Source organism: Epinephelus moara, chromosome 10 (genome assembly GCF_006386435.1).
Source record: "Epinephelus moara isolate mb chromosome 10, YSFRI_EMoa_1.0, whole genome shotgun sequence".
In the NCBI taxonomy this organism is placed as follows: Eukaryota; Metazoa; Chordata; class Actinopteri; order Perciformes; family Serranidae; genus Epinephelus; species Epinephelus moara.
This window is the reverse complement of record NC_065515.1, coordinates 33,634,222-33,651,447: the sequence shown is the minus strand read 5'-3', so window position 1 is coordinate 33,651,447 and position 17,226 is coordinate 33,634,222. Positions and strand designations below refer to the sequence as shown.

At 41.4% G+C, this 17,226-nt stretch overlaps 1 protein-coding gene across 7 annotated transcripts in view; it reads right to left on the bottom strand.

The window, feature by feature from the left end:
- szt2 (SZT2 subunit of KICSTOR complex) overlaps positions 1-17,226 on the bottom strand; it is a 442,490-nt gene that overhangs the window by 166,645 nt on the left and 258,619 nt on the right. For all 7 annotated transcript variants that reach the window (XM_050055637.1, XM_050055638.1, XM_050055644.1 and 4 more), the window contains exons 51-53: positions 8,997-9,188; positions 6,128-6,327; positions 4,933-5,099 (exon numbers count right to left, since the gene is read on the bottom strand). In XM_050055637.1, the coding sequence (XP_049911594.1) occupies positions 4,933-5,099; positions 6,128-6,327; positions 8,997-9,188 (559 nt within the window). The remainder of the gene's footprint in view (positions 1-4,932; positions 5,100-6,127; positions 6,328-8,996; positions 9,189-17,226) is intronic.

Genomic DNA, 17,226 nt, shown 5'->3' with positions numbered 1-17,226 from the left:
TGAAAGTTAAATGCTGTGGTGTATATTTGATGTATAAAAACATGATGTATAATTACTGCGCTCTCCAACTCCCTCTAGTGGAAAGAGGAAGTGATACAAAATGTGAAATATGTCATTCCAGCACTGTATCAGGGATATGCCAAGTCACTCCTGCATGCGATGTCTAACTTTTAATGAATTGACACGTTAGAAGACGTCCTGCCAGCCCCCCCCGAGTTGCGTGATGGTGCGAGGGCCCATTCATCGCTGCTTGCAGCTTTAATTATTATTATTATTATTCTTTACCCGACTTTGTGCCCCAATTTCGCCCCTTTCCCAAATTTCAAAATGCTTCTAAGTTTCCACATTCGTCCGGCCACATCTGAAATTCGATATTTTTGGGCGGTTGCACATGGTCGACGCGAAATGCTGAAATAGCGCCCCCTACAAATTTTCAAAAACGCCTCCCCATTGGGGTTTGTTTGTCGTAGGCAAACGAAATTTGGCACACACATGTATCATACCCAGACGCACAAAAAAGTCTCTTAACGTCATGGTAAAATCCCAACAGGAAGTTGGCCATTTTGTTTTGAATTTTTTTGTTACGGCGATTTCCACAACTTAAATTTGAACGAACTTCACCTAGGGATTTTGTCTGATCGACTTCAAAGTTGGTACAGATCATCCTGACAACATGCTGATCAAAAGTTATTAAAAGCTTTTCTCTATGTCAAGGGGCGTGGCCGCTAGGGCGTGACAAATTTTGGCGACTTTTCATTTTCTTGCCATCGAATTTCGAATGGCTCTCCCGCCCACATACTTGATCTCAGCAGCTTCAAACTTGCTGGACATGATGATGGCTCCGCCCCGAACGCCCCTATATGTTAATATCCCACCTCACTCATAGCGCCCCCCGGTGGTAACAGGAAGTGACCAGTATTTACTTTAACATGTACTGATGCCACAAACTTGACCGCATCAACTTCATTCCACTTCTAATGCATGTACAACAAGTTGGTGAAGCTACCTTATGAAGGCTGTGAAGCTACGTCTAATGGTGTCCATGTGGTGGCGTGGTGACTATCGATCCCTCACCACTAAATACGTTTGGCTTTTTGATGGCTTCAACGAGCTCATCTCCTCATGAAAATTGATACACAGGTCAAGAATGGCGAGCTCTTGCATCTGTTATGGGCGTCGCCCATGGGGGGGATAAAATGCCTCTATAGCGCCCCCTTGAAATGTTCAAAAACCCCTCCCCATAGGGTTTTTTTTGGAGTTGGAACATGAGAATTGGTACACATGTGTATGTTATCCAGATGCACATAAAAGTCTCTGGCACCAATGGTCTACTCCAAACAGGAAGTCTGCCATTTGATTTTGACTTGTCATTTTGGCGTGATTTCCACATGTTGTATTTTAACGAATTAGTCCTAGGGATTTCATCCCATTGACTTCAAATTTTTTACAGATCATCCAGAGACCATGCTGATTGAAAGTTGTGCTCTGCATGTCTGCAGGTCAAAGGGCGTGGCTGCTATGGCGCTGCCATTTTTGATCCATTGCCATGCATATTCAAGCAGCTCTCTCTCCCACATAATTCATCCAAACTGCTTCAAAGTTTCTATACATGATAAGAGCCCCGCCCTCAATGCCTCCATATGCTCGTAGGCAATCTTGCTCATGGCGCCCCCTTGTGGAAACAGGAAATGCCATCTTTTACACTGACAAACACCAACCTCAAGCTCCTGACCTGATCAACTACATTTTGTGGCCACATCGACGATCAAGTGGATGAATGTCCACAGTGATACACATGTCCTGTCATGTTGCAGGCTGCCGCGGCGGCGGTGGCGACTTTTCATCCTTCGCCACTGAACATCAACTTGGTATAAATCCTTCATGCATTGTCCGATTTGCTCGAAATTTCACATGTGATGAGGGTCCACCCCTGAACGCACCTGGCCACATCTGGTTACGCTCGTAGCGCCACCTGGTGGATGAACGAAACATTGCGTTTTTTCGCTCCTGCCAGGTTTTTTGTCCCTTCTCGCTTCGTGCGACAGCTCCCACGTGCCTTAGGCCCTGACAGTTGCATGGGGGAGCGAGGGCCCGATCACAGCTGCTTGCAGCTTTAATTAGGGCCCGAGCACCGACCGAAGGCCGGCGAAGACCCTATTGAAACTGCTCCGTTTATTATTATTAGGGCCCGAGCACCTAGCGGTGCGAGGACCCTATTGAAATGCAAGGATTTTATATTATTATTATTATTATTATTATTCCAAATGAATTGCCTTTTTGGGAGGCTTAACATACCCGAAAACTCATGAAACTTTGCACACATCTCAGAACTGGTGAAAAATCGGCCATTTTGAATTTACTGTGCAATTTTGGTGCATTTTTGGCCATTTCCAGGGGTCATAAATGAACAAACTAGTCCTAGAGATTTCATCCGATTGACTTCAAACCTTGGTCTGTCCCACCCCAAGACATTGAAGATGAAAATTTATCAAAAGCTTGAGTTTTCGTCAATGCGTGTGACCATGGGATGGCGTCAAAGTTAGGGGTCTTGCCACGAAACAGGAAGTAGTTTATAACTCCAGCATACATGGTCCAATCTTGCCCAAACTTCACAGGATTGATGACAGTCCCATCCTGAACACATCTACATGTCAATAATTAGAGATAAATATAGCGTCCCCTACTGGCAACAGGAAATGTCATGTTTTAGACTTTAATGTACATCTCCTACAGAATTGACCAGATCCACCTCAAACTTGGTCAAAAAAGCCATAAGACGTTGATGATGCTTTATTGTTGAAACTGTGAGTTTTCGTCAAAGGGTGTGGCCACAGCCTGGCGGCGAACTTTGATGTTTCGCCGTAATGATCAACGTTGCTTTAAATCACCGCCATAGCGCCACCTACTGGCAACAGAAAGTTACTTTATACATTCTTTGATGTCCCTCTTCTAGCAGGTTAATCAGACCCACCTCAAACTTGGGTATAATTAATGCGCTCTCCAACTCCCTCTAGTGGAAAGAGGAAGTGATACAAAATGTGAAATATTGCATTCTAGTACTGTATCAAGGATATGCCAAGTCACTCCTGCATGCGATGTCTAACTTTGACAGAAATGAACTGACGCACCAGAAGGCGTCCTGCCAGCCCCCCCGAGTTGTGTGAAGGTGTGAGGGCCCGTTCATTGCTGCTTGCAGCTTTAAATTTTATTTATTTTTATTTGTGTTTTCTGTCAATGTCAATTTTTCTTAAAAAGGAAACAAATTGGTTGTTATTATTAAGTGATCTGTCTTATTTTCTATTGTGTATTTATAATTGGGCTTAAGCAAAAGTATGTTTTATCCGATTACTCGATTAATCGATGGAATATTCGATAGAATACTCGATTACCAAAATATTCGATAGCTGCAGCCCTAATCTGAATATTTTATTATGTTTTCCCAACTCAGGAGTTCATATTTCTTCAAGATGGCACAATGATGGTATGTGTTGGGCTTTTTATCTAGAATTTTCAGAGATTGTTTGTATGCTATTTCAACAGGCTTTAGTGTGGACTTACATGCCAGTGCCCAGGTTGTTACACAGTAGGTAATATGTGGCATTATCATCGCATTAAGGTACAGTTTGGCTGAATCAACAGTTAAGTTATTTCTAATGTATTTGAAGTTAGAGAGATTAAATTTTATTCGATTCACAGTTCTTTTTACTTGTTTGAAGTGTAGCTGTGAGTCTATCATGATTCCCAGATATTTAAACTGTAACCTTGTTTTTGGACTCAAGTAAAAAATATCAGAGCTCTCGAAAAACCCCTGCTTGTCTGGTGCTGTTCATTCCTCCCACATGCTTTACACCTCAATACCGCTGGTTCTCATCCTGATTGTAGGGGTTTACCACCATCAAAACCTTACAATATGCCAGAGTGTAGTTGTAAGAGTTGTAGGTAAATTAGCCTGTATAGTAAGATATCCACAGATTGAATTTATTTTTATTCCTAAATATGTATTTGTATTTTGTTGTCTGTGAAGTATTTTTTGTGTTTGTCTGTTTATTTCACTCCTCATGTTGGTATTATAATCTCCTGTGAAATGTTTCTTGTACATTATCTTGTAAAGGCAGTATGGGTGGGTGGTTGGGTGGGGATACAAATGGAAATGTTTTTTCTTTGTCAATTGCTGGTATGCCCTTTATCTTCAATAAAAATACATTATAAAAAAAAGAAAGAGAGATACCATGTTCATAAGGATGAGACGTACATACGGACAGATGGAAGAACAACACGAAAACATAATGCCTGGGGTCACAGCTACTGCTGGTGCAGAGGCAATAAAGACCCTGCAATTTTAATCCGTGAAAACTAATGACAACATTCATAGCACAATATTATGCAAAGCACTATTAGACTGCAATGGGTTAGCAGGGTCCTTATAATCCTATAGAGCACTATCCTGACATTAATTTGTGGAAGTCATAAATCTCAACACCTAACCAAGAAGTCAGTGTGTTACTGACATAAAAACCTGCACCATATCCACCTGCTGAATCTATGTCCAGTACTCATTCTCTCTGTGTTCTGCTTTGGTCTCCACCAACTCTGTAGTGAAATATCAGGCTCTTTAGCTGCTGAATGTTTCAGTATGCTCACAAGCTAATCTCTAAATTTGTCAGTCTGCCATTTGTTTGCTGGGTAAGTAGTGTACAGTGGCCTGTACACTGCCAAGCCCACTCACAGACAAGGCTCTCCCTTTCAGAAATATTAAACATTTGTATTACATCTGGAATGAACATGATTTTTAATTTCAAAATACGATGGCCTCTTTGTGGTTAAATCTCTGCAGCTTTGGTAATAATTCAAACTGACTTAAGATGCATTATAACAATTCAGTGCAGTGGTAATAATTCAATCAATGCAGTGACGTTTCCAGTTATACCTCACCTCTGGACCTGCTCCAGCTCCACAGCCATAGCTTTCTCCTGGCTCCACTGCTGCTTTACGTTCTCTGTCTTGTGTCTTCGACGTGCTGCTCGGCCCTCCTCTCCTTTTTCTTGAACTATGTCATCGGTTGTCTTTGGACTCCCAAGCTCTGATGAATCTGGCTTACTCTGCAAGAATGGATAGAACACATTTAAACCACAAGTACAAATATAAGCTCAGTGTGTAGTAGGAACAACCGGCAAGGCACTATCTGAGGACCTTAGGTGGTGTACTGGCTCATATGAAGAAATATCTAAAACGTAGCCCGGATACAGATCCAGACCTGCCTCAAAAGTGCTTAACACAAACTTAATCTAAAAGTCACAAGTAGCCGGTGAATGCAGAGCCATGCACACAGCGCTGGTGTACTGGCAATTAGAAAGCAGTCTATGGGGCTGTATACATCCCGTGTTTTTTGCCCCCTCAAATTCATTGTTTTCAATATAGACATGCGGCAGGCGCACTCAAAAGTGACGCTGCTGCAGCGCGCATGTGTTTCCCTGCACTGTTTTTTTCAGGGCACGATGGCTGTGCCCTGAGATAAACAGTTCGACTTTTGGGATGCAGCAGCAGGCACCACATGTCATGTGACACGGAAAAACCAATCACAGCCAACAAATATCTTTCCCTTCTTCAGTAAATATCAGTCTGTGGTAAATATGGAGAAGATTTTAGTGCAGGGATGCTAGAGCTTTACATCTGTCCCCCAGACAATATTTTTGGCCTGATACACTTTTACAAAACAACACCTGGTAGATGATCAGCTCTGCACTCAGGATTTCTGGTAAATGATACAGTGCTGATTATGGTCACTTAGCAACCTCAGGTGCAACCTACCTTCGTGCCCTCAAAAGTTGGCAGAGAGTAGGCACAAGAGTAGCACCCAGTGAACAACCTTGCATTTTTCACACATAGTTAAAGACTATGGCCCCTATCATCTATTTTTAACAGGTTTTCTGGTGCTTAAAAAACCCCACATACATACACTCGTGTTGGTAGAAAAGGGGTCCAACTATAAACATTGATTTAAGTTATACAACCCATTGCCAATATAATGTCCAAGCGTACTGTAATAAATTCTAATGTAGCCTGTAATTAGGGCCACACAGAGAGCAGAGCTCCACAGTGAATGCCTTTGACCTCTGGAGAAACTGACCAGTATGTCCCAGAAGCTCCGGCGGGTGCTCTTGCTGGTGGGTGTGGTGGCCTCGGGTGTGCTGCTCCCTGTCATGGGGCTTCCCCCTACAGCTTGGGTTAGGGTGATGGGAGACGGGCTGGTTTTAAAGACCCGTGAGCCACTGCGTTGCCTGGGGCTGTCCTTTAATTCTTTCACCTCAGGCAAAGGAATCAACAGCCCTGAAGACACATTTTACACAGAGATGAACACAAACAATTGAGAGACATTTATATTAGTCAATTTATACCTATTATGTTTGTACTATATTATATGTATATATATATATGTGTGTGTGTGTGTGTAAATATATATATATATATATATGTATTATACATGTAAATATATGCTTATAGGCTTATAGAAGACTGTGTATAAAAGTCCTGCAACAGTGCTTTAAAACAGCCAAGACGAACCAATGAGTGCAACCTTACTTCCCTCTGCAGAAGATTCCACATATAAGAAGCTCGATACATAATGTTTTTTTTTTACACCAAACTCCATACATACCCTCGAAATAGACAATAAAAACATGTTCTGTGAATGGGGAGTAGAGCCGTTTTTTTCCAATTTTTTGCTGTATGTACACACATAAATATGCTGGAAGTAGGCCAAGAATAGGGGCTTACAGTTAATAATGAATCTAAGTGCACCATGATATACAGAGTCCAAAGCATGCAAACACTGGGAGGGTGGATTCATATGATACATCCTCTCAAGCCCCGTTATCACCAAACATTTTCAGTATGGCACCTTTGGAACCGAAAATACCCTTCAGACATGGTACCTAGACCCTGGCGTTTCCACTGCAAACCATACCTTTAAATGTGGGCGGGGTTGTTGTCACTCACTGCTCCGTCAGGCACTCACTGTATTTCCTCATTATCGGTGACACAGAGGAAAGTCTGCACACCATCATTTTCAGTAAAGTTAAGTAAAAGAATGAGCAGTCTTGAAGAAGGAAATGAAAATGCAAATAGGTTGATTGACTATTAATTTTATCTATGAGTCAATTAATGCAGCCACATTCTTAAAATGAAAAAGCATTTCTGCAAATGCATTTTAATGTTCAAATTTTACATTTCAAATTGAATTTTGGTATCTATTTGCTGGGGCATATTTTGAAAATTAAATTTCAAATGTCTTTTTCTTTTTCATTTTAATTAAGTAAAAGAATGAGCAGTCTTGAAGAAGAAAATGCAAATGCAAATAGGATGACTGATGATTAATTTTATTTATGAGTCAAATAATGCAGCCACATTCTTAAAATGAAAAAGCATTTCTGCAAATGCATTTTAATTTCAATATTGGTCACGATTCGCTTCCATAGAGATTTGCGATTTAATGTAAATAAATGTTAAGGTGTGCGTCTGCGAACGTGACTGGCTCTCCTGTAGTGTGTGGAGTTGGTTGACATTACGCCCCCAAGCTATCCTGGTGTGTGCAGCACGTATGGTCAGGTGACCAGCCGCGTGTAGCAGTGACCAACATAGACACTGAAGAAGAGTGTGAGCACGACCATGGGCAGGCTGAGTTGGTGGCGGAAAAAAACGCAACATCTAATATATGGCGATACTTTGGATTCAGGTACGGCGACGTTGAACAGAAAGACGTGCTGTGTAAAAGTTTAAAAGTTAAAGTCGCCACATTCCACGGCAACACGACCAATCTATATCAGCACTTGAGACAGCACAGGGAAAGGTACGAAGGATGCATGCGAGAGAAAGCCGAGCCGTGTAACGTTAAAGACAAAGAGACAACATCCAAGCACAGTTACACAAACATTTGTAAGTGTCACGGGGAAATCATGGACTCCATAACAAACTATATAATAACAAATGAAAAACTGAGCAATTTTGCTTGGTTTCGGCCCACTTGACATGCTGCTGTGTTGTGCTATGGCGTGCTGGAATTTGTCATTTACGTGACAACGCCTGAACGCAACACAGGCTTGCTCCACTTTAGGTACAGTGCCGTGCTGCGCTGCTGTGTGAGCAGCGTGTTTGACTGTGCTCAGTCTGTTGATGGTCATTTACACACTGTCCATAACAATAACTATGTCAGGTCAGGTCAGTGCCCCCCTAATATAATGTAGGGGAAACACTGAATCAAGCAAGAAGACTCATGATACCATTTATTTATTATATTGTAATCGCAATCGCGATATTGTCCACTCAAATCGCAATCGCACATTTTTACCAAATCGTGCAGCACTAGATGTAACAGTTAAAAGACCAGGAAAGAAAAGCAGGCGGTGCCAGCCATTTGGCAGCTTCTATGCAGGGTGTTGGCAATGAAAAACTTGGTGTTGTGGTGTACTGAGGTCAGCAGTGGGAGTCTGGGAGGAGGTTGTGTTGTGTTGTAGTCTGTTGTTCCATCTAGTAAGTTTTGTCATCATTTAATTAACTATGTTTTCCTTTTCAATAGGAAGTAGTACTATGTTTTCAGTTAACATCTTTATCTTTGTTTTAAATCTATATTTATTCAAAGTGATAATAAAAATGCTCATTTTTGGTTGATACACTTCCATTTGCCTTGTGTCTTTCTTTCCCTGGGTTTTATTTATATGTGTAACTCCCTTTATCTCCCTGAACCATTTGAAGATGGAACAGGTCCCTAATCAGGAGGGAATCCCTGATAAAGATATATTCAAATTTCCAAGAAGACTTTTATTTCCTCTTATTAAAAATATACTTCTCATTAAATAATAAAAATGACTTTCAAACTATTACTTACAGAGTTTTGCTTAATGCTGTATAGTGTCCATCCCCTGCAATTTGACTGCAAACAGGTTCAGTATGTAGTACGTACAGCATGGAGGAAACCAATAAGCATTTGGAGATGACCTTACCTTTAGCCTCTTCTCTCTGAGCTTTGGTTGCTGGGCAAAACACCCCCAGACAAAGAGGATTTGGTAAGACTCTCAGCTCCATGACAACATCACAGAGTGCATGGCGTAGTGCCCCCTGCAGTTTATCGCTCAGCTGTAAGGGGCTGATGTTGCCTTGTTCCCAGATATCAAAGCGTACATACAGCTGTGGCTCTGTTGGAACACAAGCAGATGCAGTGATTGGTGGGTTTATCACTCTGACTCCCAAACATTCAAATGAAAACAACTATATAACAATGACATTAGACAAAACATAAAGAAGGAAAATCCTGCTGACTCAGCACATACTAATATCATATTAGGGGATCTATGACATCTGGAAAATGTTTAGAGCTGTTTGTAAATGGATAAAGACAGATGAGTAAATATAGTAGGGTGAGGGATTGGGGTTAGTACTCTGGGAGACAAGAACCTACATTCAGTTAGACTAAAGAAGCAGCAGGGTTTATGGGAAACCTTGTCTGAACCTCCAAGAATAAATTTACAAATTTGTTGGAAAAGTCAACAAAATGTGGGACACATGGCCATTAAAATGGAAGCTTCAATATGGAGCAGAGAACAAAAATTAATTTGCCAATGTATTAACAGTAAATATTATTTTTGACATTTCTTCTCACTACACCACTTACTGATTTTAATGCTAAATGAATACAACACACAGCTGTCACACATGTACAAGGAGGTGGAGCAGACAGTGACAACATTCTGAGTTTTACAAGCAGCATCTATATTCCTAAAATCTGTAGAAAATCTGCGTTGTTCTGAGGGCAAGGTTGAGCCAACACACCCACACACACACACAGCAGTGCAGCACCTTCCTGCAGGGTTGTGCTGATTCACGTTATCACCACTCCCTCTCTGCATTCTCTCTCTAGCTTGCTTGACCAGCACTGCTCTCTCAGTGTCATTGAGCTGAGGAGGAGGGCCCAAGTTTGAATATTTTGCTTACAAACAGGAAGTGACAAATCCCGCATAGTGTGGCTTTAATAGTGGGTCAGCAGTATTGACTTGAGGCTGTTAATCATCTCCACTATGGTGTCATTTCTTTCAGATGGATCATGATTATTCTGACTATGATATACTGATGTTTAAAAACAGAAGACTTGTGAAAAATATAATACTGTTCATCTCTACAGGGATGATGAAAATATTAAACATGTTCAGGGTAAGGACATAACTGGAGAAACTGGACATGATGAATGATTGTTGTTGCCTCTTCTCTGATCTGGCACCAATGTCTGTCCTCTCCTGCTTCCTTCACACACTCCTATCCTGCCAGCAGCCAGTGTTTCATCAACATTCTATATCATACACACTCTCAATATTTCATTAATATATCTTCAAACTATATACAAGCAAAGATAGCACAGATGACTGTCACTGAACAAGAAGTTTTAATTAATTAAACCCACAATCAAACCCATAATTTCAGGATGGCTCTATTAAAAGCACAAAACCAAATGTCTTTCCTGTTGAAACACAAATAGATTATGGCTAGTACTTAATAAACACAAGAAAATATATAAACCCTCCAATACCAGGAATTACTTTGGATTTATCACCCTGTGATGCAGTGTCACATTGACAAATCTAACCTCCAGGAAGAAAAATCTTTTCAAATTACAGAACTGTATTCATTTACCACAAAGATTTACTTATTCCATTTCATTTATGACTGTAACCAATGCATTTTTAAATGAGTACAGTGAGTACAATGAGTACATAGCATAAAATTACTCCCGGACTTGCTTTAGTTTATCGGCACTGATTTCACACACTGCATTCAGTTTATTAGTCATAGCTAGTACTGGTCAACTTATAAAACAGGTTGGGGTCTGAGCTTGGACATTTTGCCACCTGGATATCTTATCTGGATCAGAACAAACACATTGATGCAGGAGTGAATGCACAGAGAACACACTGCATAAGAATCAGATTACCCAGATCACACCTAGAGGCAGTCTGTCTCACATTTTGATCCAGGTATAAATTATTTTTGTACAGTCTGACCACATTCTGTAGGAAAAAAAATCAGTTGAAAACATCCAACTCCAGTTATCAATAACTACAATTCTACTATCTCAGGCTGCCAAAGGAAAGTAAGCAGAGCCCATACAGCAACATCTCATCAGGAGACTTTCAAGCCTGCTGTCCCTGTGACCTGGCCCCAGATAAGTGGATGAAAATGGGTGGGTGGATGGATGGATCAATCAATAAATGGATGGACAAACAGATGGATGAATGTAGAGGACAAGAGTCATAGAGCCAGAACCGACCCATTACTCATCATGATATCTAAGTCAAAGCCGTTATTTAAAGTCCCGCGACTCGACCCCCACCCGTGATTAAACACACACAGGCTACAGTCACTCTCATTAAGCTGGGTTCTTGGTTCTTGAATTACAAATCCAACAGAGGATAAGTCTGTTTTCCTGGCTGTGTTCAATGCTGGGACAAGAAAACATTCTGTGCAATCACTGCCAGGTTAGGAAACATTTTAGCAAGCTTCTTTCACCACCATAAAACCTCAAAAGGATCCTCTTTGGTTGTCTTGAACTCAATGCAGACTGCCACCTCACCCTCGGGCTTCAAAGTTTCATGGCTGGAGTCCTCCATGTCGGTGGCTCGGTGACGAATGTGATGACAGGGACAAAGGTTTGACTTCTGTCATTGACTTTCAAAATAAAAGGAACTGCAGCTTGATAATAGTGATTTAGATGCCAAAATATTACACATATACTGCGTATCTTTTTCATTTGTTTTATTATGAAAAATAAAAAACTGAGTTTTGTTCTCACCCACTGCCCACCTGGGTGTAGTTTATTCTTACCCATGCCCATGACCATTAATTTTTATACAGTATATACATATTTTTACCCATTATCGACCTAGTACAGGACTCTGACATTAGCCCAGTTGACAAAGCCATTGAAAAATAGCATACAGTCTTTCTTGAGCTGTTCATCACACAACCACTGTCGTGCTCATTGTACTGGTTTGACAGTATCACACAATGCTTCACTTGACTTGAGGCACACCATGTTTGTTTAAAAGTCTGCCCGATCCATCTGGCTACAGGCATGTTGAGTAGTAGTAGTTGGTGTAAATGCAAAGGCCTGTGACCAGATGTCATTAACCTGATACAGTTCTTACATTAATACCAGGTGTGGGGTTGCGATGACGTCACTGAGCTGAGAGGTCGGACTGGCACTGAGCTCCCGCTCCCATCAACCTTAATTTACATTTTTACCAACCACAGACTGTTATTTCTATTTGTTTTTTACCCTTTTATGCATCCTAACGATGTCGGGCAAGGAAAGTGGCTCGGTTCCGTCCGGAAAAAACAAGTAAATCTCAAAGAAATCCGAGAAACAAACGCTCGCTGAGAAAGCAGACGACATGGAAAACAGAACGAGAAGGGACAGCATCAGGGTTGTTGGCTTAAAGGAAGGAGCTGAAGGTGAGCAACCTGTTGCCTCCTTTGAATGCTGGCTGCCGAAATTACTGAACTTGGACACTAAACGGGGCATAATTATAATTGACAGGGTGCACAGAGGGCTCGGACCGGCCCGCGGCTACCGCCCCTGACCCGTCCTCATCCAGCTGCACCACTCCGGGGATAAACAGCGGATCATGGCTGCACTGAGGGAGAGACGACAGCTGACACATGAGGGACAGAAGCTGTACATCCAGCAGGACTTCTCTGCTGCAGTGAAGGAGAAGCGGCACAGCTCCAATAAGGTGTGTGAGCGTCTGATTGGACTGAACATCCGCTTCTTCATGCGGTTCCCCGCTGTCCTCAGCCTCACGTACAACGGAGAGAAATGCTTTCCAGTCCCCCGAGCAGCGCAGTCCTTTGTGGATGGACTACCGTGAACTGTATAATGATTACCACTGGGTAAATGTTCAGTATATTTAGTGGCAGGATGCCACTCAGTAATTTAAGTTTGAACCCTTGTATGTGACACTTAATATGGAGTCTACATAGTGCCTTTCTTTACTTTGTTTATATGGTAATACAGCTGTGCACATTAATCTTGAAAGATGTTTAATAATGTTTAGTTAATGTAGCCACACTGCACTAAGCTGGGGTTCTAATGGCTATGGTGTAAACTCAAAAAGTTAGAAGTTAAATTAAGTTTGGTTTGGATTGTTATGATCTGGAATTTCTCAATTATGGGATCAATAAAGGTGTATCTTATCTTATCAGGGTTCAACGCTAAGGTTTTTTTTCACTTGCCCGGTTGGGCAAGTTGGTGAGAGATCTACTTGCCCGAAGTCAGTTTTTACTTGCCCTATAAAAATTGTTTAATTTAAGCGGCTATCAAATAACAAAGACTGCAGTTATTTTTATGTTATGTAATCTTTACTCACACTGTATTTATTAATTAAAACAACATATGTCATGTATTGTAGCTTAATTCCTACACAAAAATGACAGTGTCAGGGCTTAAAGTGAAAAATTTGTCAATCGTTCTTCGTCTATAATTTTGCGCCCTACTTGAGCCATGCCCACCTCTATTTATTTTTCACCCCTCTCTCCAGTTCTGCTGTATTAACACTGGGTTTAATATATTTTGCTTCCATCTCTCTGCCCTGCTATACTCTACTTCAACTACTTAGCTCTCTTTCTACTCTACCAGTAGACTACCACATCCACCTGTTGCACAAAACGCACACAGCAGTGTTTCCCCTAGGATGGAGTTGTAGCAGCGGAGATGAAGCACACGCATGAAAAATAATTTTCACATGCGTGAAACTTTTTTGTATGCTTGCAAAGCACAGCCTGCTGGGATGTTTCTATGTATCTACTGGCACCAGAAGGGCTCTTTAGGACTAAGTAGCCTACATACAGTACATTTGTGCACAGTAATGAGCAGGTGAAATGTCTGTCTAGCTTACATATGAGGTATCTCAAGATTTAGGAACATACAATTTTATTGAATATAATAAAGTAAAAAGTCACTTGACATGCTGCTGTTTTGTGCTATGACCTATTCAAGTGTTGGAAACCCACACAAGCTCGGCATGAGTGCCGTGCTACGCTACTGTGCGAGCAGCTGTTTGTCTGTGCATAACAGCAGTCTGTTGGTTATTTACACAGTGTCCATAACAATAACTTTGTCAGCTGACAAACTGCACCGGGCTCGGGGTCAGGTTTGGTCAGGAAAATGCGGCCCGAGCCGCTCTAGCGTGATCACCTGTGTGTGTGGCGGAACTCTGCCGTGCGCGATACAGAGAGCAGAGGAGAATTGTTAATGCGTGACCATGTAGAGACAGAAATGACACGATGGCATAACACCATAATAGTATATTATTCTGTTATCCGTCGTGCAAAATAATATCAATGGGGGCTGTGGGCAGGACATTGTTACACAGCTGTGCCTGTGACTTCAGGCAGAGAGACCGCTGCATCAGAGCAGAAGAGCACGTTTTAAAATACATTTATTTTATCAATTATTTATTTATTTAATTATTTTATTTATCAGTTATTAACTTTTACTATTTTTAGCAACTTGCCCGATCGGGCAAGTGAGTTGTTAGTTTACATGCCCGACCGTGAGTTTTCCTTTCCCCGGGCAATCGGGCAATCCTTATTGTTGAGCCCTGGTTATGATAAAAAAAGGGGACGTCGGCTCTGTGGCCAGAGCATCATAATCCCTGAGGAGAAGGGGGTCTGGGGTCCTTTACTTTGGATGAGGTCATTACGGATGACGAAGGCCAATTTGTTATTATTTCAGGTTTTCTTTATGGGGAACGAATCCTTGTTGGCTCTGTTTACGGCCCTAACACGTTCAAGCCCTCTTTGTTTTCTAAGCTACTCGCAGTGACATCCTCACATCTAACCCCCTTCACAGTATTTGGAGGAGACTTTAACTGTGTTCAGGATGCTAGTATTGACCAATCTCCATCAAAGCTTGCTTTTACCTCAAAAAAGACGGCAAGGCTGAAGGAGCTGTGTGCAGATCTGTGTCTCTTTGACGTTGGGAGGATTATACATCCAAGGGCAAAAGACTACACTTTTTACTCCCACCCCCACCAATCCCTATCAAGAATTGACTAGTTTCTAGTGTCTAAAGAGGTGGTAGACAGAGTCAAAGCATGCTCAATTGAAATATGTACATTGTACATATTATAAAAGTATTATTAAAAAATATATTATAAAAAAAAAATGAAGATGTGGTGGGCCCCCTGACCAATATGTTTTTGGACTCTTTCGGGAAGAGATGTCTCCCTTCCTCTCTACATCTAGCCAATATCTCCTTAATCCTGGAAAAAAAACAACAAAAAAAACCAAACATCTGATTACAGACCTGTCAGCCTTATAAATGTAGACAGCAAGATACTTTCTAAAGTGCTGGCCAGAAGATTGGAGAATTATTTACCTTCACTTATAAATGATGATCAGACAGGATTTATCAGGGGGAGGTTCTCGTATTCTAATGTGAGAAGACTTCTTAATGTTGTACAGTATTCCTCACAGATGCAACACTGGGCACTAGCTATAGCATTAGATGCGGAAAAGGCGTTTGATGGGGTGGAGTGGGGGTTCATGTGGGATGTCCTGGACAGGTTTGGATTAGGAGAGGAGTTTATTAATTGGATAAAACTTATTTATCATTCACCAGAGGCTTGTGTCTTGACCAATGGCGTGCGCTTTTCCCCTTTCCCACTCTGTAGAGGGACAAGAGAGGGTGTAAAAGGTTGCCCGCTCTGCCCCCTCTTTTTTGCCCTCACTTTAGAGCCACTGACACAACGCATCAGGAATAGTAAGGACATTCACGGTGTTACTTTAGGCAAGACCATCCACAAGATAGCGTTGTATGCAGATTCACATTTTACTTTTTCTTTCAAACCCTGAGGTCTCAGTCTCGGCCACTCTGTCAATTATCAAGTCAATTGGTTCAATATCTGGCTGCAAAGTAGATTACACAAAATCTGAGGCTACGCCCCTGTGGAATTATGGCAGCACGAGTTCAGTTACGAATTTTCCATTCAGTTGGGCCACCTCAGGCTTTGTCTATCTTTGTATCAAAGTGTCACCTAATGTTGAGGACCTGTGGAGACTTAATTTTGTGCCTACAATTAGAGCAGTTAAGAATGACCTTGAGAGATGGCATGACCTTCCCCTCTCCTGGATGGGCAGAATTAGTCTCATAAAGATGAACATACTCCCCAGATCACTTTATCCTTTGCAGATGTTACCATTATGGATATCAAAGAAGGTAATTTCAGATCTACAAAGGGCCTTTTCACAATTTATTTGGCACAATAAAAAGCCCAGAATTAGAATTAAGACTTTACAACTGCCTTGGGAACGAGGAGGTTTAGCCCTACCTAATTTGAGATTTTATAACTGGGCCTGCGACACCCGAATAATTTGGGACTGGCTACAGTCTCATTTAAAATCTGAAACAGGTATTGATGAGTGGTTCCCCTCTCCCTACTCCTTGCTGAGTAAACTAACTAATTATGGGAAAAAGAGATCTTTAGGCATCCATCATAACCCTATTATTTACAACACTATCAGAATCTGGCAAGACATAAAATATGTTGAGAAATACACTTCATCCTTTGCATTAACACCTCTGACTAAGGATGAAGAGTTCGCCCCAGGAGTTAAAAATTGTATTTCTGATAGATGGCACGTGAAAGGCATCAGACTTATTCGGGATGTATACCAGGGTAATACACTGATGTCCTTCCAGCAGCTTCAACAAAAATATGACATTGCATCCGAACACTTTGTTGGGTACCTTCAAGTCCGTAATTTTATTCTGTCAAAGGTGAAAAATCTCACCACAGACACTCCCATTTCTAGTGATATAGATTTATTTCTATTGAACCGAAAGGACACAAGACATTTTCTATCTCATTCTTATTCGCTGTTCTACTCTATAGATCCATCAGATATCAGTAAGGTTATACAGAAGTGGGAACATGATCTTGGTGGGCAATATATTTTTTTCGGTTTTCTTACTTTTTTGCTTTATTAAGTTTGGTATTTGTGCTGGCTTTTTGAGATTGTCATTTTGAAACTGCGCCCTTCAAAAACATGCTGATTGAGAGAGTTGTACTCGTTTTCCTCACCCTGGAATTACTTATTTCATTCGGACCCGGCACCATTGCGCAACAACTTCATGGCCGCATTGTTTACTCCAGAGATCAGCTGATTGCGCTGAGGCCGGCC